This window comes from Gouania willdenowi, unplaced genomic scaffold (genome assembly GCF_900634775.1).
Source record: "Gouania willdenowi unplaced genomic scaffold, fGouWil2.1 scaffold_225_arrow_ctg1, whole genome shotgun sequence".
NCBI lineage: Eukaryota > Metazoa > Chordata > Actinopteri > Blenniiformes > Gobiesocidae > Gouania > Gouania willdenowi.
In genome coordinates this window covers 34,610-57,892 of record NW_021144980.1, presented here as the reverse complement: position 1 = coordinate 57,892, position 23,283 = coordinate 34,610, and the positions used below count along the sequence as shown (strand labels likewise).

Here is a 23,283-nt window from a genome sequence, read left to right as displayed (position 1 = left end):
TGATTGCAGGTGACAGATAGAACACATTTTTGCGGAGGTACGTCTTTTAAATTAACGCATGCCTCGAGATGCGTTCAAAGTCCCTGGAAAACCCAGAAATTTGTAAAATAATCCCCACACAGAACTGACACCACGTGAAAACAAAGAGGACATGTCTAAAACCAGACGTATGGTCACCATACATGTCATCATTATTTAATAATGAATAGAAAAAATAATAATGCAGTGTGATAGTTTGGGTCACATGGGAGGAGATTTATTAAGTTTTATTATTATTAATATATTTACTTTTGGGTATTGTTTACCATATTTGCAATTGAAAAGGAACCTTGGGGTGAAATATTAATAGAGAACATATTTCAAATTAATATCAAAATATAATGACTCACTGGACACACATCTGTAACCTTTGCACACCCAGAAACACAATATATTATTACTGTAAATATCATGTCTGCTATTAAAAACTGTATATTACAATAATTAGCATATTAGCACACACTTAGCTACAATAGAGCTTTTCATCTGTAAAACCCTTCTTAGAAACCAATGATCACACAATGTGTTGCCTGTTATCTCACGCTACGAGTTGACTATGTTGGAATTGACCTTGTATAAATAAAGGTTTTCATTGAATTAATATGTGACCTTTGACAAATAAACAGTGGTTGCAAATATCAAACTACTTATGTGTAACTCTATTGTAGTCCAGTCATCACATTTATAAACTATCTTAGTCATCTAGGATCTGTGCACCCTCAGAAAATCAGCTGCTCACATTATTTTGACCTGAAATGATCTGATTTTCCACCGTTTGTAATTCTTCTCCAGTCTGCATTGACTCCTCCCACCAGAGCGTCATGTTTAAGGAAGAAGAAGAAAATGACCTTAGGTCTCACATGTTAGATGGCACTTAACTGAGACATATTTGAATACTTTACATTGTAGTGTTGCACAAATGTTTGATCATTTTGTTTTTGCCTTCTTCACGTGACAAATCACAGCACTTTATACAGCAGCATATTATGTGTTTTTGTTCATTGCTGTTGGTTTTGCTTTAAAAAAGTCTTAAATTGTCTTAAATTTGACATAAAAAGTGTGCAGCAACCACTGTTTCTGGTGTACGGTTCATACTGTTAATAAATATTGATGGTACTCATACTCCTGGTTGTGATTCTGATAAGAGTTTATTCTAAGACAAAAACTGGTTTTAAAATTTTGGTTTTAGTTTTAATATAGATTGAGGTTTATTTCAAGATGAGTCAACTTGTATCAAGAAACAGCTTAATCATTTTTCATTAATACTGAGTCCTTTTTTACTTAGATTAGTTGTTTCTTCTTCTTGTTCCGAAGCTTTCATTTGCATAAATTAAAAAAGCAAATGTTTTTAACAAAATTATTTGTTTATATTCAGTATATTTAACTTGTTATTGTGTTGTAGGAAGTTTGAGTTCAAGTAATTTAATCTATAATCATCCATTTCTCCTTTAGAATACTTATCTTGCTAACCACGACATTAATTCTAATTAAATTCAGTACATATACACGTCTGCTATATGTTGTCACCACTAAAATGTAGTATTTTTTTTCTAGATCATCACCAACTCAGGTTGATCCAGGCTGATTAAAACCATCCCATCTGAGCTGAGACATGAACTGATCCATTTATTCACACATTAGTTCTTCTAATGTCTTTAAAACACTTTATTGATACACAGACCTGGTCAGAGCAGGTTACACTCACAGTTAGGATCATGGAAAATAACATTTGCTCCATCTCAGTATCTAGTTTAGACTTTTTTTAGACCTGTGTCCTGGGTATGATGGGTTCACGAGGGGAACAGTACTCAGCCATGTTGGGAAGTCCAGAAATCACACAGCATTTCACCCAATCATTGTGGTCCATGCCAGAAAATACCACAGACCAAGTATTTGTAATGTAGTCATAGCACTCAACAATTTTTCCAGTCCGACAAGAGACAACAAAGATCTGCTTGTTCATCACTGCAATGTCAAAGTATCTGTGTCTGTGGACCATTTCAGGGACATCGTACCAGGTGTTGGTCACTGGGTCGTAAGCCTCAGCAGACCTCAGATCTCTGAACCCATCTCTGCCTCCAACTGCAAAAATGTGGCCCATATATGCAACGACTCCAAGGTCACACCGAGGTGTTCCCATAGGAGTGATCAGTGTCCACTGGTTGGTGTCTGGGTTGTAATACTCAGCAGTATTCAGTACTCTATTACTCCATCCTCCACATATGTAAATCTTGTTGTTCAGTGTGGTGCTTCTGGCCCTGATCCTCTCTTCATTCATTGATGCAATGAACGTCCACTGGTTGATGTCGGGCTGGTAGCGTTCAGCAGTTCTTAGTGAGGTACCATCATCCCTGTAGCCTCCCATAGCGTAGATGCATCCCTTTAGCACGGTAACACTCACAAAGCTCCGTGACTCCTGCATTGGTGACATTTCCTGCCAAGTGTGTGTGACTAGGTTAAACCTCCACACTCTGTTGGAGGGGTCGGTCCATCTTAAAACACCACCCACAATGTAGAAGCATCTACCAAGGAAGACAGTGCTGTAGAATAGTAAGTGAGCCATGGTATCCTCCAGACTGGGATGAGTGTGAACTGTGATCCAGCTGTTAGTTCTGTAGTCAAAGGCCTCTATGGTCTTAGAATATATTCTAAACATCAGTAAGACGGCGTTTGGCAAGCGACGGCAAAACAAGGTGTTGTTGATCCCAGACTCAGAGCAGAGTAACGAAGGTTGAGACATGACTTTCAGGGTATCAGAGACCAAGAGGTGGGGACTCAGGGTTTGTTTTTACCACATCATTGTTAAGCACATTGTCTGTGATGTAACTTTTGTCCATCAGCCCCAGTCGTACCTTTGGTAACAGAGTAGAAATGGCTCCCTGTCGTTCCTCAGGCATGTGGTTTATCCATCTTAAAATACTTTGATAAACTGTGATCTCCTGGGTCACAGTAAGGTCATCCTGATCCAGGATTTCAGCCAGCTCCTGCTCCTTAAGCTGCAAAAACTCTTCACAGAGTGAAACCTCCTCAAAATTCTCACAGATAAAGTGAAAGGCCTCATTCTTCAGTTGAAACAAAATGGGAATATAATAGGCATTTGAAAACTGCCACAACCCAATGCAGTTTTCTTGGCAGAGATGATCCTTAATGACATCAAAGCATGTTTGTTCCAGACTCTTTACATTGAACTGATGCACTTCCATCATTAGATCAAAATTATTGCTGTTGTCAGAGATAGAATTCCAGTCATTTTGGAATTTGCAGCCATATTTCTTCTTCTTACATGCCATGTCTCTTCTTCCTCTTCTTATGCGGTGTAATCGTTATTATTGTCTGGCCGTAAATGACGCTCAGTGAAGGATGGTCCGCCCGGACAATGTCAGGGCGGAAATAGGGAGAAAATCGGGAGAATGGTGGCCCCGGGAGATTTTCGAGAGGTACAATGAAATTCGTGATTCTCCCGGGAAAATCGGGAGGGTTGGCAAGTATGATGTGACATTAGGTGGAAAAGTGGTGGAAAGGGTTTATAAGTGCTGAAAATGTCTGGAATGTGGAAAAAATGTGCAGAAAAGGCATTGAAATGTGATGTAGAAGTGCCAGAAATAGAAATAATGTTGCAAAAATGCATTAAAAGGGGCAAAAATATGGCAAGAAAAAGTGATGAATCATGTTAAAAATATGGATTGTTTGGTTTAGTTGTAGAAAAAGGATGAAAATAAGCAAAAATGGGCTGAAATTGTTCAGAAAATATTCTTAGTTTCTTGGAGGTATCTGGTGAACTCCTCACAGTGTCCCATGACCCCAAATGGGGTTTTGACCCCAAAGTTGAGAACCCTTGCTTATTATCAGAGCAGTGAACTCCATAAGCCTGTAAACATATTGTGGAGTTAATGCAATGGTCATTTAAAAATAATTCATGTTTTCTCTGTCCTTTTTACTTGCTGTTGCGGGCCGACATGGATGCTCGAAAGGGCCGGATTTGGCCCCCAGGACTGGAGTTTGACACATGTGCTTTTAAGTGTTGCTTCACTACGTCGGTCTTCCTTTTTCCTCTTGCTTTGCCGTGTAACTGTTGTGCTAACGCTGCAATGGCCACTTTTCCTGCTAGAAAGTCCACCATTGCACTTTTACTACAGGAAGGACGTGAACACGCATCTACTTTAGTAAAAAGATCTCTGATTGGCTGGAAAGTAGCGTCTCGCCCCTTGTTTTTCTAAAGCTCAGATACAGAGCCATGAGAGAGAGCAGAGGTCCATCCTAACTCAGTCAGTTCTAATAATTCATCAGTGAACCTGCAGCATAATTACTCTAAAATAGTACACAACCATCAGGTAATCTTAGATTTATGTCAAATTGATGACAATGTCAAAGGATACCAATGTTCAGATGTTATAATTTTCAATTAAGCAAAAGAAATTTCTTCAAAGTCACTGAGAGATATTCTTTTTAGAAAAAGCCTGTTTTTCTCAGCTTTTTGCTCTGAAACTGGTGATTTGTGTAAAACTTGCTCTATTCAATGGCTGATTACAGAAGAAAACCACTGGCCCAGTGCACACGTTCAGAAGCTGATCAAGAAGCTCTGTGCGCTCTCACTCAACCACATCACCGTGGTTACCAACATGTCACCAGATCAAGTGCAAAGTAATGAACTTGTGAGGTTACTTAGTGCAGGAAGTATATTTATCACCTTTAACATTTAACATCCCTTTTATTGGGAAAATCTGGCAAAACTGTGTAAATAGTTCTCAGGAAGTTATTTTTTTGTTTTTCCGTTTTCTGCAAACTTGGAAAATCAGAGACTATGTGTTGTTATCATTGTCTTGAAGGGAAGGTCGGTACTATGCCAACAAAGTGTTCTGTAACCAGGTACAGGAACAGCACAATTTCACTGAGAATAGGTAAACAATCCAGACTATAGGTGTCAAACGTGCTGGGGCACAGACGCCCTAGTTAGTCCAGTGTCCAGAACCTCTGCCTATCACTGGAGAAACAGAGACTCAAATATTAAACCTATGTTTGTATTTTATTATAAAACATCAATCAGAAATGCTGAAAACATGAAACAACAATATTATGTATGTGAACTATATTACATGCACTAAAACTAAAATATAACAAAATTACTGAAGAATATAACAAATTGTCAACTTAACAACACTCAGCAAAAGCTCTTTTGCTGGTAACTATGGCAACATTCTGTTTGGAAGAAATGAAAGCTTTAGGCTCTAAAATGCTTTCATCTTTGAAGTTCTAAAATGCTTTCATCTTCACATGATCTTCATTGTCAGAACATTTCACAAACTCCTTGGACTCAGTGACTTTACTTATTCTATCTCTGACAACAGCAATAATTTTGATCTAATGATGGAAGTGCATCAGTTCAATGTAAAGAGTCTGGAACAAACATGCTTTGATGTCATTAAGGATCATCTCTGCCAAGAAAACTGCATTGGGTTGTGGCAGTTTGCAAATGTCTATTATATTCCCATTTTGTTTCAACTGAAGAATGAGGCCTTTCACTTTATCTGTGAGAATTTTGAGGAGGTTTCACTCTGTGAAGAGTTTTTGCAGCTTAAGGAGCAGGAGCTGGCTGAAATCCTGGATCAGGATGACCTTACTGTGACCCAGGAGATCACAGTTTATCAAAATATTTTAAGATGGATAAACCACATGTCTGAGGAACGACAGGGAGCCATTTCTACCCTGTTACCAAAGGTACGACTGGGGCTGATGGACAAAAGTTACATCACAGACAATGTGCTTAACAATGATGTGGTAAAAACAAACCCTGAGTCCCACCTCTTGGTCTCTGATACCCTGAAAGTCATGTCTCAACCTTCGTTACTCTGCTCTGAGTCTGGGATCAACAACGCCTTGTTTTGCCGTCGTTTGCCAAACGCCGTCTTACTGATGTTTAGAATATATTCTAAGACCATAGAGGCCTTTGACTACAGAACTAACAGCTGGATCACAGTTCACACTCATCCCAGTCTGGAGGATACCATGGCTCACTTACTATTCTACAGCACTGTCTTCCTTGGTAGATGCTTCTACATTGTGGGTGGTGTTTTAAGATGGACCGTCCCCTCCAACAGAGTGTGGAGGTTTAACCTAGTCACACACACTTGGCAGGAAATGTCACCAATGCAGGAGTCACGGAGCTTTGTGAGTGTTACCGTGCTAAAGGGATGCATCTACGCTATGGGAGGCTACTGGGATGATGGTACCTCACTAAGAACTGCTGAACGCTACCAGCCCGACATCAACCAGTGGACGTTCATTGCATCAATGAATGAAGAGAGGATCAGGGCCAGCTGCACCACACTGAACAACAAGATTTACATATGTGGAGGACGGAGTAATAGAGTACTGAATACTGCTGAGTATTACAACCCAGACACCAACCAGTGGACACTGATCACTCCTATGGGAACACCTCGGTGTGACCTTGGGGTCGTTGCATATATGGGCCACATTTTTGCAGTTGGAGGCAGAGATGGGTTCAGAGATCTGAGGTCTGCTGAGGCTTACGACCCAGTGACCAACACCTGGTACGATGTCCCTGAAATGGTCCACAGACACAGATACTTTGACATTGCAGTGATGAACAAGCAGATCTTTGTTGTCTCTTGTCGGACTGGAAAAATTGTTGAGTGCTATGACTACATTACAAATACTTGGTCTGTGGTATTTTCTGGCATGGACCACAATGATTGGGTGAAATGCTGTGTGATTTCTGGACTTCCCAACATGGCTGAGTACTGTTCCCCTCGTGAACCCATCATACCCAGGACACAGGTCTAAAAAAGTCTAAACTAGATACTGAGATGGAGCAAATGTTATTTTCCATGATCCTAACTGTGAGTGTAACCTGCTCTGACCAGGTCTGTGGAATCAATAAAAGTGTTTAAAGACTTTAGAAGAACTAATGTGTGAATAAATGGATCAGTTCATGTCTCAGCTCAGATGGGATGGTTTTAATTAGCCTGGATCAACCTGAGTTGGTGATGATCTAGAAAAAAAATACTACATTTTAGTGGTGACAACATATAGCAGACGTGTAGATGTACTGAATTTAATTAGAAATAATGTCGTGGTTAGCAAGATAAGTATTCTAAAGGGTTAAAATAAGCAGAAATGGATGATTATTAGATTAAATTACTTGAAATCAAACTTCCTACAACACAATAACAAGTTAAATAAACTGAATATAAACAAATAATTCTTGTTAAAAAATTTTAGCTTTTTTAATTTATGCAAAGCTTCGGAACAAGAAGAAAACAACTAATCTAAGTAAAAAATGACTCAGTATTAATGAAAAATGATTCAGCTGTTTCTTGATACAAGTTGACTCATCTTGAAATAAACCTCAATCTATATTAAAACTAAAACCAAAATTTTAAAACCAGTTTTTGTTCTTAGAATAAACATCTTATCAGAATCACAACCAGGAGTATGAGTACCATCAATATTTATTAACAGTATGAATCGTACACCAGAAACAGTGGTTGCTGCACACTTTTTATGTCAAATTTAAGACAATTTAAGACTTTTTTAAAGCAAAACCAACAGCAATGAACAAAACACATAATATGCTGCTGTATAAAGTGCTGTGATTTGTCACGTGAAGAAGGCAAAAACAAAATGATCAAACATTTGTGCAACACTACAATGTAAAGTATTCAAATATGTCTCAGTTTAAGTGCCATCTAACATGTGAGACCTAAGGTCATTTTCTTCTTCCCTTAAACATGACGCTCTGGTGGGAGGAGTCAATGCAGACTGGAGAAGAATTACAAACGGTGGAAAATCAGATCATTTCAGGTCAAAATAATGTGAGCAGCTGATTTTCTGAGGGTGCACAGATCCTAGATGACTAAGATAGTTTATAAATGTGATGACTGGACTACAATAGAGTTACACATAAGTAGTTTGATATTTGCAACCACTGTTTATTTGTCAAAGGTCACATATTAATTCAATGAAACTTTATTTATACAAGGTCAATTCCAACAATAGTCACCTCGTAGCGTGAGATAACAGGCAACACATTGTGTGAACATTGGTTTCTAAGAAGGGTTTACAGATGAAAAGCTCTATTATAGCTAAGTGTGTGCTAATATGCTAATTATTGTAATATACAGTTTTTAATAGCAGACATGATATTTACAGTCATAATATATTGTGTTTCTGGGTGTGCAAAGGTTACAGATCTGTTCCAGTGAGTCATTATTATTTTGATATTAATTTGAAAATATGTTCTAATTAATATTTCACCCCAAGGTTCCTTTTTCAATGCAAATATGGTAAACAATACCAAAAGTAAATATATTAATAATAATAAAACTTAATAAATCTCTCCCATGTGACCAAACTATCACACTGCATTTTTATTTTTTCTATTCATTATTAAATAATGATGACATGTATGGTGACCATACGTCTGGTTTTAGACATGTCCTCTTTTGTTTTCACGTGGTGTCAGTTCTGTGTGGGGATATTTTACAAATTTCTGGGTTTTCCAGGGACTTTGAATGCATCTCGAGGCATGCGTTAATTTAAAAGACGTACCTCCGCAAAAATGTGTTCTATCTGTCACCTGCAGTCATAGATTTTTTATTTTATAGATATAGAATCAACTGCACTTTGTAAAAAAAGACAAACAAACAAAATTATATAATTAGTTACCATTGTTATTTTGATTTTAAAACCAATCAGAAATACACCATTTTTTTTGCATTTGGTTTTTATTTTTTCCTGTTTTTGGTTTTTTCTCTTTCCCTGATTCTGGTTTTAAATTAATTAAAAAATTACAGGAAAAAAATGCCATAAAGTAGATGTTTTACGTAATAACATGCTCTATAGTTAATTATTAGTTATTTTTGGTATGTCAGCATGTCTTTCATGTAATGTACAGGAAGTGACTTTAATTCAATTTGTTGAAAATTATTTCTTAGACAAACAGATGCAGTTATTCTGCATCCTGCAGTGATTGACACAGCAAACACATATACAGCTGTTATGTTACTGCACAATATCATATAAGTTAGCTGTTACCATAATAGCTTTATATTGTAACAGCTCTGCTGTTTGTTGGATGTGTCCGTTGTAGATGTTCCTAATTCCTACAGCGTTGGCAGTCAGTGAAGGCAACTTGAGGATGCGTAGTGGAGATGTGTGTTTACAGTCTATGGTGTAGAGAGTTTGTGTCAGAAGTTAACTTTGGATTCATCTTTGTAATTTACCTTTCCATGTTTTATTTGGTGTGGTCACAGCAAACAATGACTCAGGAATTTTCATGCAGTGAAAACTCCTGAGTCATGATGGTAAACAGCTAGGCAGGAAGTATTGGTTTTACGTTTATGGTGAAGTGCTACGAAGTGTCACAATGTGTGCGCACTCTGTGCATCTGTTGCACGGTGTATATTCTGTTTGTTTTGAAGAAGTAATCCCACTAAGTAATCCCCATTTTGAATAAAAATACTGGTAATCTGATTACATGTTTTTAAATGTACTGTAACAGATTATAGTTACATTATTTTGTATGCAGATTACATAACGCTGTTACTTGTAATCCATTACTCCCCAAGCCTGTGTGTGTGTGTGTGTGTGTGTGTGTGTGTGTGTGTGTGTGTGTGTGTGTGTGTGTGTGTGTGTGTGTGTGTGGAGCAAATATCTCCCCGTTGCGGTGCGAGTTCGACCTGAAACTTAGTGAACGGGTTCCAAATACCCCGAGTGTGTGTATCTGTTATTTTGGAGTAATTTGGTCATTTCAAAATGTTTATTTTAATTTTATTTCACTTCTGGACGGCCCCGAAATGAAACCTATTCAGCTTTTGACCACAGGGTGTGAGGGGGCGCTAGCGCACCATCTATATCTATTTCACTGCACAGCTCCTCACCCGAGCAAGAGTCACGTGTGCGGCCAGAGCCAATCGCTGCGCACTCAGCCAAGCGGACACGGACTGTAAACACACGAGCGATAGAGAACAAGATAATTTAGACCGAGACCCGGGAGTTCTCTGAATACATCATTTGAAAACGTCATCCACTGGTGAGTCTTTTGCAGACACGTTTCCCAACTTCATCTGGAAAACTGCGGATTCTCTGTGGTGCCATGCATGGAAGCTAAGCTCTGACCACTCGGTTCAAAGGTAAAAAATGATTTTTGTTTTTTTAAAAAAGACAGCCGAATTGTAGACAATACTTTAATTTACTTACTCACTCATGTAGTTTGGAGCTTTACGTTTTGTTTTGCACAGTTTCAGTTACAATGTCTATGGAGTTTGGTTATCAGCGTCTCAAACATTTCACGGGAACACGCACAGTATTTATAAAACTTACAATTAAAATATGCTAAATGAGTAAAATAAAACCAAAAACTAAACAATATTCATACATAAAGTACACAAAATGACTCCAGAATCACTCTATAATGGCAACCAAATACAGTTATACAAAAAAATGCACAAAAAGACAACTGAAAGATAAAAAAAAACACACAAAATGACTCCAAAAAACATACATTACAGAAAAATACAGCAAACAACAAAAATATGAAAATTACTCAAAATACACAAAATCAAATATTTATACAAAAAATACACAAAATGACAACAGAATCACACTACAATGGCAACAAAAACTATAATTATACAAAAACACAACAGAAAGATACAAAAAATACACATAATGACTTCAAAAAAACATACATTACAAAAAAATATAAAAATTAGTAATAAAAAAACAACAAACAAATGCACAAAAACACAACAGAAAGATACACAAATACACATAATGATTCAAAAACATACATTACAGAAAAATACACCAAACAAAAAAATATAAAAGTGAGTAAAAAAAAAAAAAAAACAACAAACACATTTATCATGTTTATATTTCATAGAATTAAACCAGGGAAATCGCACACGCAAATAAACCCCTTTATAACACTACAGAGTACAGAGTATGTACACCTCTTTGTACATCCAACCTTCAAACATATATTCATTTGGCCATAATTAACTCTACTTAAGCTCCCACATGAATGCATACTTCAGACGGGCACTGTACTAGTTCAGTTAATCGTGTAAAAATCAATTTCTTTTGCCCAGCCTTACGGTATTGTAATTTTCAATATCGCCAAATTATAAAAGTCGAAACAGCTTGAATATCGACATATATCGCCCAGCTCTAATCTCAACATATGAGGCTTACTTTTTATTTTAGATCAGAAAACTTCCTTAGCTCTGCCAGATATATTTTATAACTATTTTTCAGATTTACAGATGATGAGTGAACTGAACTCATGTGGGATATTTCAAAGCCTGCCTGTTTTCATGCACCAACACAGCTGATATCTAACATGATGAAAGTGTCTTTTGGTACGTTTACCGAAGTACACGTACGTAGCATTTTAGGGTTAGGATTAGTCTTAGTCACGTGACCAAAACTGGCCAATGAGGGGCGCTGCGTACGGATAAAATGTTGGTATATTGATGTAGCAACCGTACAGATAGCCACTGCCTAATATGATCTATCAAGCTGGAACGAGCCCTAAACACTGTTATTTTGTGCTTCTGCAGTGGTCTTTGAATAGCTCAATAGTTAGTGTCACTGCTTATAATTGCAGCGCTATATACAAACATTTTCCCATTTTCATTAATAATTATTGTCTTAACCCTTGGAGCATCTTTGTGACCAAAAGTGACATTTTAGGTGTTTTTATTTGTTTGCCTCTGAATATTCCATTTATTTTTAGGGCTAGATTTATGAAAAATTTCTACTATTGTTTTTTTTGCTTAATTCCAAAGTCCTGTGTATATGAAGTGTATAGAAAAGAAGATATGCATCACACTGACACTTAGTAACCATGTGACCAAATTTGCTTCAATGACTCCTATTGTAACCATATTTTTCATATACTGTAATCATGACATATCATAATGCTTTTTCAATTAATACCTAATAGAGCTAAGCCTCTACTTTCAAAATAAGAGACCAATGCATAAAGATTTCAGTGAAGGCCGGATTTCTTATCTTGCAAATTATACAAGTTGTACAAGTGTCATTTTTTCTTTAAAACGGTCCTTGTGCCAAAAATAATAATGCATTAAATTCAATTTTGCTATTCATTAATGACACAAGGCTGTAATATTTTCATCAAAAATTAGGGGTGTCCCAATCCGATATCGGATATCGGTCCAATATTAGCTTGAAAACGAATATCGGATATCGACTTCAAATTTCCGGATTTTCTGATTTTTATTTTATTTTTAATTTATTTTATTCAATTGTAGAATACTGTAGATATTATGGTGAAGGTTAAAATCTATGTAACCAATTGGTTAATAATAATTGGGTCAGTTTTTCTCATATCTATTGTTGCTGACTATTGTTCTCTGTTTGAGTAACATCACTTCATCAAGCCTTTTCTAACATTCCACACCACAAAATAAATCATTATTGTTTTTTTTTATTGAAGAAAAGAGAGGAAAAAAGGAAAAAAAAAAAAGAAATAAAAAAAACAAACATCTGTATGATTCATGCTATCGAATCACTATCGGTATCGGCCTATACACAAGGCTGCAATATCGGTATCATATCACAAATGTTACAAAGGGTTTGAACTTTGAACATTACAATAAATGTTATATCTATGCATAGGTCTGAAGTAGTTGAAAAGATCTGATGCAGTGGAAGTAAAAAAAAAATCATAGAGTACATTTTTATTACACTTTTATGAGACGAACAGTTTGTGTGCAGAAGGTGTAGAAGTGTATTTACATTTAAAGGAGTGCACAAGGGTTAATTCAACTATCCTCGTAATGAGCATGGGTTCTACAAGAGGAGAAGAAAGTCAGTGTAAATATCCCTCCCATCAGACTGGTCAAACAACCTGCACTAACACTGGATTAAAGCATTGTTTTGTGAAGTTTCCATGACACAGCAAAATAGCAAAAGATCCAGAACAATCCAGTGGATCATAAAAAAACTCTGGTTCTGGTTTTGAGGCTCTGCAAAGCCATTTTTGTGCACATTATGATGTAATTAAATGTGTCAAACTCAAGGCCCGGGGGCCAAATCAGGCCCTTTAGAGCAACAAATTTGGGCCGCTCAAGAAAGTTAAAAAAAAAATTGTAAAAACATGAAATTCAGCTGTTGATATCTCAGTCGCTCCAAATACAAAATTATATTAAAATCCACAAAATTTGCAGAGCTCATTTTTCCAGTTCTTTTATCACGACAAGCAGTCATTTTTAATAGGGATGTACCGATACAACTTTTTCATTTTCGATATGATACCGATATTGCAGCCTTGCGTATCGGCTGATACCGATATTAATTCGATATCAGCACGAATTATACATACTTTTATTACTTATTTTGTAGTGTAAAATGTGAAAAAAAAAGGCTTGATCAAGTGATGTTACTTAAACAGAGAACAATAGCCAGCAACAGTAGGGATGAGAAAAACTGACCCATTTATTATGAACCAATTGGTTACATACATTTTAACATTTAACATATTATCTACAGTATTCTACAATTGAATAAAATAAATAAAAAAAGGAATTGAAAAAATAAATAAATAAAATTCTGAAATTTGAATCCGATATCCAATATTCGTTTTCAGGCTGACATTGGACCGATATCCGATATCGATATCGGGGCACCCCTAAATTTTAATCTGAAATTGTTGAAAGAACTCTCAATTTTTCCAAATCTTCCTCAAAATTCTCCATGAAATGTCTCTAAATTCCCAAAATCAGGTAAATTTAGGCGCATGTCCTACAGGGACTGATATACTCACATACTTTATCATCATTTATACGTGGAAGTGCAAACCAGGGCAGGTTAATGTTGAATTAGCTTTTTTCCAGCCTAAATTCTGTGGCCCACTGAAGCTTAAACTGGTCCGTATTTTGCCCCTGAACTAAAATGAGTTTGACACCCCGTGTTAGATGATGATCAAATGCATTTACACGTAACATAACAAGTTGCATTACCAAGAAAAATCACCCTCTGAACGTTGAGCTTTCATAAAGTACATGCAAGTCATGAGGTCATGTATAACTTTGCACTGTTTAAAGACGGCTTTTTTTTGCCTGCTGAACATTTTTGACTGATTATCTAAAACATTGGCAGAAGGGTTTCATCTAAGGCTGAACGATTAATTGCGATAACATCGCGATATAAAACGTGATTTTCTAATTGCAAAGGCTGTGTTTTTTTTAAATTTTTTTTAGTAATAATTTATTTTAAGTTTGTTGATTTACCTAAAAAACATCCAATTGGTTAAAGCAGATATTAGTTCTCCTTATTTTCCTGCACTTTAGTATGTGTGATGTTACTGACTGGATATATTTATATTTATATCTGTTTATTTTATTTATTTATAGACTGTCCTGTTAAGTTCAGAGAGTGTTTAAAAAGTGCAGTCCACATGAAACGTGAAGTTAGTTTAATATGTTGAAGAAGTAAAGCCACAGATTTGTTTGCTTTATTGTTGTAATCTGTTCTTTAAAATGCATATTTTATATTTATTTAAAGTTGAAATAAATATTAAGTGGTTTATTATGAAACAGATTTATTGCTTGTATTCATTGAAAAATAATTGCATATTAAATCGCAATATTGACGAAAAAAATCGCAATTTGATTATTTTCCAAAAATCATTCAGCCCTAACACACACACACACGCACCTTATGTATTTAAGTTTTTTTTTTTTAAAATACAAACATGTGAACTCACAGACACACACCACCTGTTTCTACACATGTCTAACTACCCCTTTTTAAGTTAAGTATTTAAGCAAATAACACGTCCACCATCACTAACCACTAAAGGTGAAAGTAACAGATTTACAAATACTCACGTTACTGGAATTGAGTTGCTTTTATGGTACATGTACTTTTTAAATGATTAACAGACATTGTGAAACTACAAAAAATGAAATGACCAGACAGCAATCAAATGCATCACATCATAGCCGACCAACCAGATTAAACGTAATGCACTGTGCCAAAACAGCATTAGATGAAGGTATTTAGTTATTAAGTTCCAAATGTGCAAGATTAGGTTTCTTCCTTTTTAAATTTATACATGAGATGTTTACTGTATGCAAGGGAACCGTGGTAAGATTTATCACCAAAAATAAACGTGGGGATGAAAGTAACAAGTAACCTTTACTGTAATATTTAATTAAGCTTATTTTTAATTATACTTGATTTTTTAATTATGTATGACTTACATGTACTTGTACTTGTACAATTTCGATCAGTACTTCTATTTGAGTAGGATATATCAGTACTCTTTACTCCTCTGCTTACTTAAATAAAATGTATAACAGAGTGATTTATCACCTTCAAATAACAGGCCACACACACACAAGAGCCAAACTGAGGAAATCAACTTGAAAACCAACAAATAAAAGTATGGAGCTATTTTTAGTTGAGATAATACAGAATATCACAACAGGGACACTGAACATAAGGAATATTCACACTGTTAAAACAGTCTACAGGAGTTTTACTAGTTACAACACAAAACCCAACAAATTAAAGAAAAAGTGCAGTTTCTATCAAATTCTAAATAAATCAAAAAGTGATACTTCAAGTAAAAACCCTTCTATGCATTCGTCTATGCCGGGATACCACATCCCACAATGCAATGGGCCAAACTTTTCCAACAATGTCAATAAACCAAATGTTTACAGTGGACATCAAAACAAAGTTTTGAGCAACAGTTTCAACCTTTTCCATCTTTTTTTGCTGATCATTGGTTTATCGATCTGTGAGGCCACAGCTATACCTCTGTTTTAGATACTTTTGTCACTTACAGAGATGTCTTGTTTGCCACAGCTCATCGGCTTTATTCATCAACAGCTAACGACTCATTTGATTAACATCATTCAGCACGAACATGTTATTGTAGCTGAATGGAAGCCAAACATAAGTAAGTCATTAAAATGTGCCTAGTATGATTAAAATACCTGCACAAGTTAAGTCATTTTTTTTAAACAATTTGAGGCCATTTTGGCTTATTTTTACCCTTTTTCTGCAGCTACGTCAAACTTTCCATATTTTAACCTTTTTTAATCACTTTTTCTTGACATATTTTTGCTCCTTTTAATGCATTTTTGCGACATTACTCCCATTTCTGCCACGTCCCCATCACATTGAAATGCCTTTTCTGCACTGATAAACCCTTTCCACCACTTTTACACTTAATGTCACATATGTTGACCCATTATTGTTACTGTTAACCTCTTTTCACCATATTTCATGTTTATTTTTTGCCAATGTATCCACATTCACGCCAGTTTAAATTGTTCTCACATTTCTGCCAATTTTAAGCCAACATTGTCTAAAAAAAAAAAAAACATAGCGGACCGGACCAGCCCACCAAGACGATGCCCACCCATGTATATTAGGGCTGGTACATCACGATATGATACTGTCATTGCCCACGGTAACAATTATATCACGATACAGCGATATCATACATTATGATATCTGTCACTGAAAAAATTCAGAATTTATTGACTGCACTGAATCCATTTCACAGGAAATACAAAACATTGTATGAATGACAGACAAGTAAAAAAAGTGTATACTGCACAGTGTCTCTTCTTAACACACACACGCGCACACACACACACACACACACACAAAAATCACCACCCCTGCACGAAGAAATGTTAAACGCTAAATAAACAGTTTTTTTTTTGCACCCGCACATATACCCCTACAAATGCTATTTAACTACATGTCATAAAATACTCTTCAGTAGTAGTATTTATGTATGTGACAAACAAACCTCATGTATCCTTGACTGTCAGGCTAATGCTGTTAAGATGTTTAGCAAGTTTGTTTACATTATAGCCGTGACTGCTGAGGAGGCTGTAGATCCAACCGCTCAGAAGTGAGCAGATTTTAGTAAGGGGGCTGTGTGCGACTCAGACCAGAGCGTTTTTGTGCCCCTTAGAAGTTTTCTTAATGTCCCCCCATTTAATACTGCTTGACGCCGACTCTGGTCTCCCGTGCGCCTCGTCCTCCAGCATTGTGCATGCGTTTCTTTTTTTAACAGCTTATTGTAGCCAATTGCAGTTTTGCGCAATGATCATGTGATTTTAATCACAATTATTAATATTAATATAAAACTGTATTTGTAGGCGCGCGTCACTATCATTTATTCCTCCTTCGGCTCATTCCACCTAGAATGTTTTATAGACTTTATATAACATACTGTACGCATTTCTTGCTTTCAGAGGTGATTTATTGGATGTTCTGACACATTGGATGTATTGACACAAGCACTTTCCTCATGGAATTGACATCCTTAACATTTATTTTATTTTATTTATCCAGGTGAGCCACACCATGTCTTGTTTTCATACACGTTATTTTGAAATGGTGTTCTCTAACAAAAAGAACCTAGTTTGACCTGTATACACGTCTTTATTGCATGGGAGAGATGCCCCCCCCATCCCCCCCAAAAAAAGAAAGTAACTAAGTAATGTTCACTCTGAGTACATTTTAAGTGAGCTACTTTTTACTTTTACTCAAGTACATTTTTACACCAGTAACTTTACTTTTACTTAAAGTAAAGTTTAATCAAAGTAACAGTACTTTTACTTAAGTAGATTTTTTCTGCACTCTTTCCACCCTTGCTAGGTAAAAATCTGAAGGAACATTTTGTGTGCAAAATAGCCTTTATAACGTGTTACCACTCATATCATGTACAATATCACGGGCGACCGTACAAGAAAGTGCTCCATTTTCTTTCTCACTGTTTCTCTGTTTTAATGTTGTCCTACAGCCTTATAACTACAGTCTTATAATTCTGGCTTGAATGTTGAAAAATTGCATTCTCTCATTTTTTTTTTCAAATAATTGTTTTTAGGTGTAGAGTTTGCCTCTATATTATGACATGAGTGCATACAAAATAGTAAATTAAAAGATAATTATTTTTGTGTAGTTTTATATTGCAATAATAATGTATGTGTCAAGTGTCTTTATAACGTCATGGCTTCCCACACTTGAAAAAGGAAGGACTTGACCAGACTCAGGATTTCACTCGTTCTTACTTTTATTCTTTCCAGTGACAAGAAAGGTGAAAACCTTTGAACACAAAACACAATGTAAATAAGTTCAGAATTTGTCATCAAACAAGGTAAGTTCAAATAAACACAATTTCACATCATACCATACATTTAATTTGGTAAAAGTATATTTGAAACTTTTTTTTACTAAATCAATGCAAGTAAGTATTCTGTAAAATTAGGCATTAACCAAACAGAAAACTAGGTCTACTTTTATATCCTGAAACCATTTTCCTTGTTTTATATCAATTATAGATATTAAAATTTCAATTTAACAATTTCTCAACAGAAATACTTTTATATTATACTATTTCTATACATAAATCAAATATTTTCACTCTGAATTTTACATAAGGGAAATTTGCTATATTTTAAATACTAACTTACTTCAGCCCTTAAAGCAAGGGTAGGCAATTTCCTCCAGAAACACTTTTTAAGTTTTTGGTTGAAATTTTCTTTATGTCCTGACAGAAATTAAGATCTTATGTGCTCTGAAAATGGAACGGAAAAAATCTGTTAACTGTAGCAACTGTAAACCTGTATTAACTTTGGCCAATGGAAAAAAACAAACCTTTCATTTTTAACCAATCACATCTGCCTGTGTGTGTTTAATGTTTCTGTTTGTATCATGTTTACTGTGAAGAGACGAAATATGAGCCAAATAAGAACACACTGCAGAGTTAGAGGCAGCATGTCACTGTTGGACATAATGGAACAGATACATTGAATAGTTTAGTTTAAGTTTAGTTGAAGGTCTCTGCAAGGTGTTGTTCCTGTGCATGAGCCTCAGCAGCTGATTTATTTCCTTTGTTTTGTTTCACATCAGCCCAAAGATCAACATAAAGTGGAAAAAAGAGGACTGGAATCGTCTCCATTCTGAGGGTTCAGATGAGTTTAACAACCCCCCAAGTCAACCTTCTCCTGATGTTCAAAAGCCAGTTTCTAATGACGTAAGACATCACCAAAACACAAATTGTGCTTTATTTTCCTGTGTCATTATTTTATCAGTGAATTTATATTGTTGTGAACACTGTTGTGAACAAATACCTCGGTCAACGGGTAAGTTAGTTTGTTCCTCCAGGAATCATTTGTGATCTTTAATCTCTCGTCTTCAGCGTGTCTTTGACTGAAGCTTTTCTTGTTGTCCATCCTCAGAGTAAATCTTTGTCACCAAGGAAAAAAGAATTCTATAATGCTGAGGCCAAAGTGGATGCTCTTCTCCAGTCCGTTCAGAACCCTGGCTGTACTAACAACATCAAATGTAAGTCTACTATGCAGACATGTTGACACAGCAACCTTAAAGATAATGGTGAAAGTGTGCAATCAGCTGACTAAAAGTTTGATGTGTTTGGTTTTAGAGAAACAAAAGGAAACGAAGTCAGACCAAAGCTGGGAAAGCTGAGATGGTAAATGGACTTGATTTTATATAGCGCTTTATCACCACAGTGAAGCAGTCTCAAAGCACTTTACATATCAGCTCATTCACCCATTCACTCTCACATTCACACACCAGTGGGACAGGACTGCCATGCAAGGCGCTAGTCGACCACTGGGAGCAACTTAGGGTTCAGTGTCTTGCCCAAGGACACTTCGACACATAGTCAGGTACTGGGATCGAACCCCCAACCTCTCGATCAGAAGACGACCCACTACCACCTGAGCCACGGTCGCCCCGTGGCTCAGATGTTTGCAACAACACCCCAACATCCATCTGATTGGACTCAGTAAACATGGACACCAACCAACGACACTACACTCATCAGCAGCAGCAGTACCAGAGCTTAATTTGGGCCGGGTCTTGCCGGAGAAAGATTATTTTGTAAATTTAGGTTTTTTTTAATTATATTTGATATATTTTAGGGTAGGCACTGTACGTTGATGACCTGAGACTATTGAGTCACTTTGTAACAGATCGTTATAGAAACCAAGTGTTCCATATTTCTGTGCTCCATAGCAACCTGCACAAACAAACCAACTTGCCTTTGAAGTGCAGCTGACTTTCATCTCCAGCATAGAAAACCTTCATTCTTCAGTTATTTCAACAGAAATGAATCTCCCTTAATAGTCTCCATTGCTATTTGATTTTGAGAAAACTTTGTGTTTTATCTGCACCAAAAGTTTGCAAAACAGCTTTCAGACGACTTTTTCAAACAACTCAAAGTAAGAGATTTTAATGTGAGATTATGCTTCCAAACTTAATGTGACAGTGGCCTGCTTCTAATAGTTTCTACATAAACATCTTAGAAATGATCAATACAGAGAAATGCAATGTAACCATTATTGATATCAATGAGATGTCTTTCATCTTTGCTGTGATAAATTTGAGCAGCTGTTTAGCAGTCAACCATGTTATTATTGAACCTTGGTTAGTGTGTGAATTATTACACTGCAATAGATCCCAGTTAGTGTGTGTTAATGTTTCTATTTGTATCATGTTTACTGTAAAGAAACTAAATATGAGCCAAATAAGAACACACTGCAGAGTTAGAGGCAGCATGTCACTGTTAGGCATAATGGAACAGATACATTGAATAGTTTAGTTTAAGTTTAGTTGAAGGTCTCTGCAAGGTGTTGTTGCTGTGCATGAGCCTCAGCAGCTGATTTATTTCCTTTGCTTTGTTTCACATCAGCCCAAATATCACGATGAAGTGGAATAAAGAGGACTGGAATCGTCTCCATTCTGAGGGTTCAGATGTGTTTAACAACCCCCCAAGTCAATCTTCTCCTGATGTTCAAAAGCCAGTTTCTAATGACGTAAGACATCACGAAACACAAATTATGCTCTATATTCCTGTGTCATTGTTTTATCAGTGAATTTATATTGGTAGAAGTTAAAGGTATAAGAAAATGGTGAACTCACAATATGAAATGAAATATGATAAAGGGCTCACAATAACTAATACTCACAATAAAATATCAAAAATGAAAAAAACAAACAAAAAACAAATAGATTTGTTGAAAAACAGAAGTTCCAAGGACAGGTTGGTCGGTCGCTGTTTCATCCCGACACGCAACCGACGGAGCATCTATCATGTAAACACTGCGTCTGAGTTACTAACAGTGCTTGTTTGTGATGCAAGATGGTGCCAAAACATCACATGATCTTGTTCTCTGCCAATAGTAAAAATCAATTGTAATAGTGGGTTTTTAACACATTGAGGGCAGTCACTCCGACATTTTACAACAAAATACGACAAATTGAAATACTTTGACTAAAATGTTGAGAGTTGTACCAGGATCAATCAACAACACTACTTAGTACCAAAATACATATGTATTCAGCAGAAAAAGTGCTTTTGGGGTGAGGTACTCTTTAAAGATGAGGCTTTGGTTCAATAGTTCTTTCTCTATCTTTGGATGATTGATGCCAATATTGTGGTTCTCTGCATGATTCATGTAAAATGCTTGTAAATATCACTGATCTAATGCTTACATTACCCTGTTACTAATACATGATGTCACTGATCTGCTCACTGATCCTCTTTCCTCCCTCAGATCCTGGAGGACATTTTTGATTTTGATTTTTTTGAAGAGCAAGAACGGCAGGAGTGTATTGAGGAGGTAAAAATCTTGACCCTTTCTGTTCTTCTGTAGAATTATCTACTTAATAATGTGACTGTGTCCAACACTTTCAGGACCAAACAGCCGTAATTGGTGGCCAATACGGGGTCCAACGGAATCATCTTGCCACAGTCCTTCATGATCACGCTTATGCTACCAAAAAACTTCAGGGCCAGACACACTTCACCCAAATTATGGACGCCTTGCCTGAAGCTGAGTACCGGTAACCACAAAATCCAGGGACCATAAATGTCCCCCCTGTTCCTAATGTTGTCCACATGCAGGATGCACAATATGTATGTCTTGTGACTGACTCGTGACCATGCTTTTACACTGTGTATTTGTGATTTGTTCTCAGAAGGAAGGAAAAGGTGACAGACAAGCCGTATGTTAAAAAGCCCCTCAACGCTTTCATGCACTTCCTAAAAAAGAACAGGGCATCTGCGGAGGCGGAGTTGGGCACGAGGACGAGTGCTGTGGTGAATAAACACCTCGGTCAACGGGTAAGTTCATTTGTTCTTCCAGGAATCATCTGTGATCTTTAAACTCTGGTCCTAAGTGTGTGTGACTGATGCTTTTCTACAGTGGAAATTGTTGTCACCAGAACAAAGAGAAGTATATGTTGAAGAGGCCAGAGTGGATTCTCTCCTGCACTTATTTGCGAACCCCGACTGGAGTAATAAAATCAACTATGTAAGTCCACATACATGTTGACACAGCAACCTTAAAGATGACGGTGAAAGTGTTTTATCAGCTGACGAAAAGTTTTATGTTTGATTTTAGAGACACAAGAAAAAACGAGTGTCGCCCAAAGTTCGTGAGGAGAAAAAGAAATAATCACCCCAGCATCCATCAGACAGGAATCAGAAAACATGGACACCACTCAACAACCCTACATTAATCACCATCAGCGGCACCAACAGCACCCACTGGACTTTCTCTCTCTTCTATTGTAAATCACACGTTTTGTAAATAAAATGTCAAATTAAATATTTAAGTTTTTTATTTAAAAATACAAACATATGAACTCACAGACACACACCACCTGTTTCTACACATGTCTAACTACCCCTTTTTAAGTTAAGTATTTAAGCAAATAATACGTCCACCATCACTAACCACTAAAGGTGAAAGTAACAGATTTACAAATACTCACGTTACTGGAATTGAGTTGCTTTTATGGTACATGTACTTTTTAAATGATTAACAAGACATTGTGAAACTACAAAAAATGAAATGACCAGACAACAATCAAATGCATCACATCATAGCCGACCAACCAGATTAAACGTAATGCACTGTGCCAAAACAGCATTAGATGAAGGTATTTAGTAATTAAGTTCCAAATGTGCAAGATTAGGTTTCTTCCTTTTTAAATTTATACATGAGATGTTTACTGTATGCAAGGGAACCGTGGTAAGATTTATCACCAAAAATAAACGTGGGGATGAAAGTAACAAGTAACCTTTACTGTAAAATTTAATTAAGCTTTTTTCTAATTATACTTGATTTTTTAATTATGTATGACTTACATGTACTTCTAATTTCGATCAGTACTTCTATTTGAGTAGGATAT

The 23,283-nt window shown here is 36.3% G+C and overlaps 1 protein-coding gene across 2 annotated transcripts in view; it reads left to right on the top strand.

The window, feature by feature from the left end:
• LOC114458961 (lymphoid enhancer-binding factor 1-like) overlaps positions 1–22,631 on the top strand; it is a 30,519-nt gene extending 7,888 nt beyond the window's left edge. The window contains exons 1-6 of one of the 2 annotated variants that reach the window (XM_028441350.1): positions 20,785–20,900; positions 21,642–21,707; positions 21,782–21,930; positions 22,066–22,210; positions 22,293–22,400; positions 22,491–22,631. In XM_028441350.1, the coding sequence (XP_028297151.1) occupies positions 20,790–20,900; positions 21,642–21,707; positions 21,782–21,930; positions 22,066–22,210; positions 22,293–22,400; positions 22,491–22,544 (633 nt within the window). In that variant the 5' untranslated portion in view covers positions 20,785–20,789 and the 3' untranslated portion in view covers positions 22,545–22,631. Of the gene's footprint in view, positions 1–20,784; positions 20,901–21,641; positions 21,708–21,781; positions 21,931–22,065; positions 22,211–22,292; positions 22,401–22,490 lie in introns of those variants that run through there. The other variant, XR_003673184.1, reaches the window with a different exon arrangement.
• The last annotated feature ends 652 nt before the right edge of the window (positions 22,632–23,283 follow it).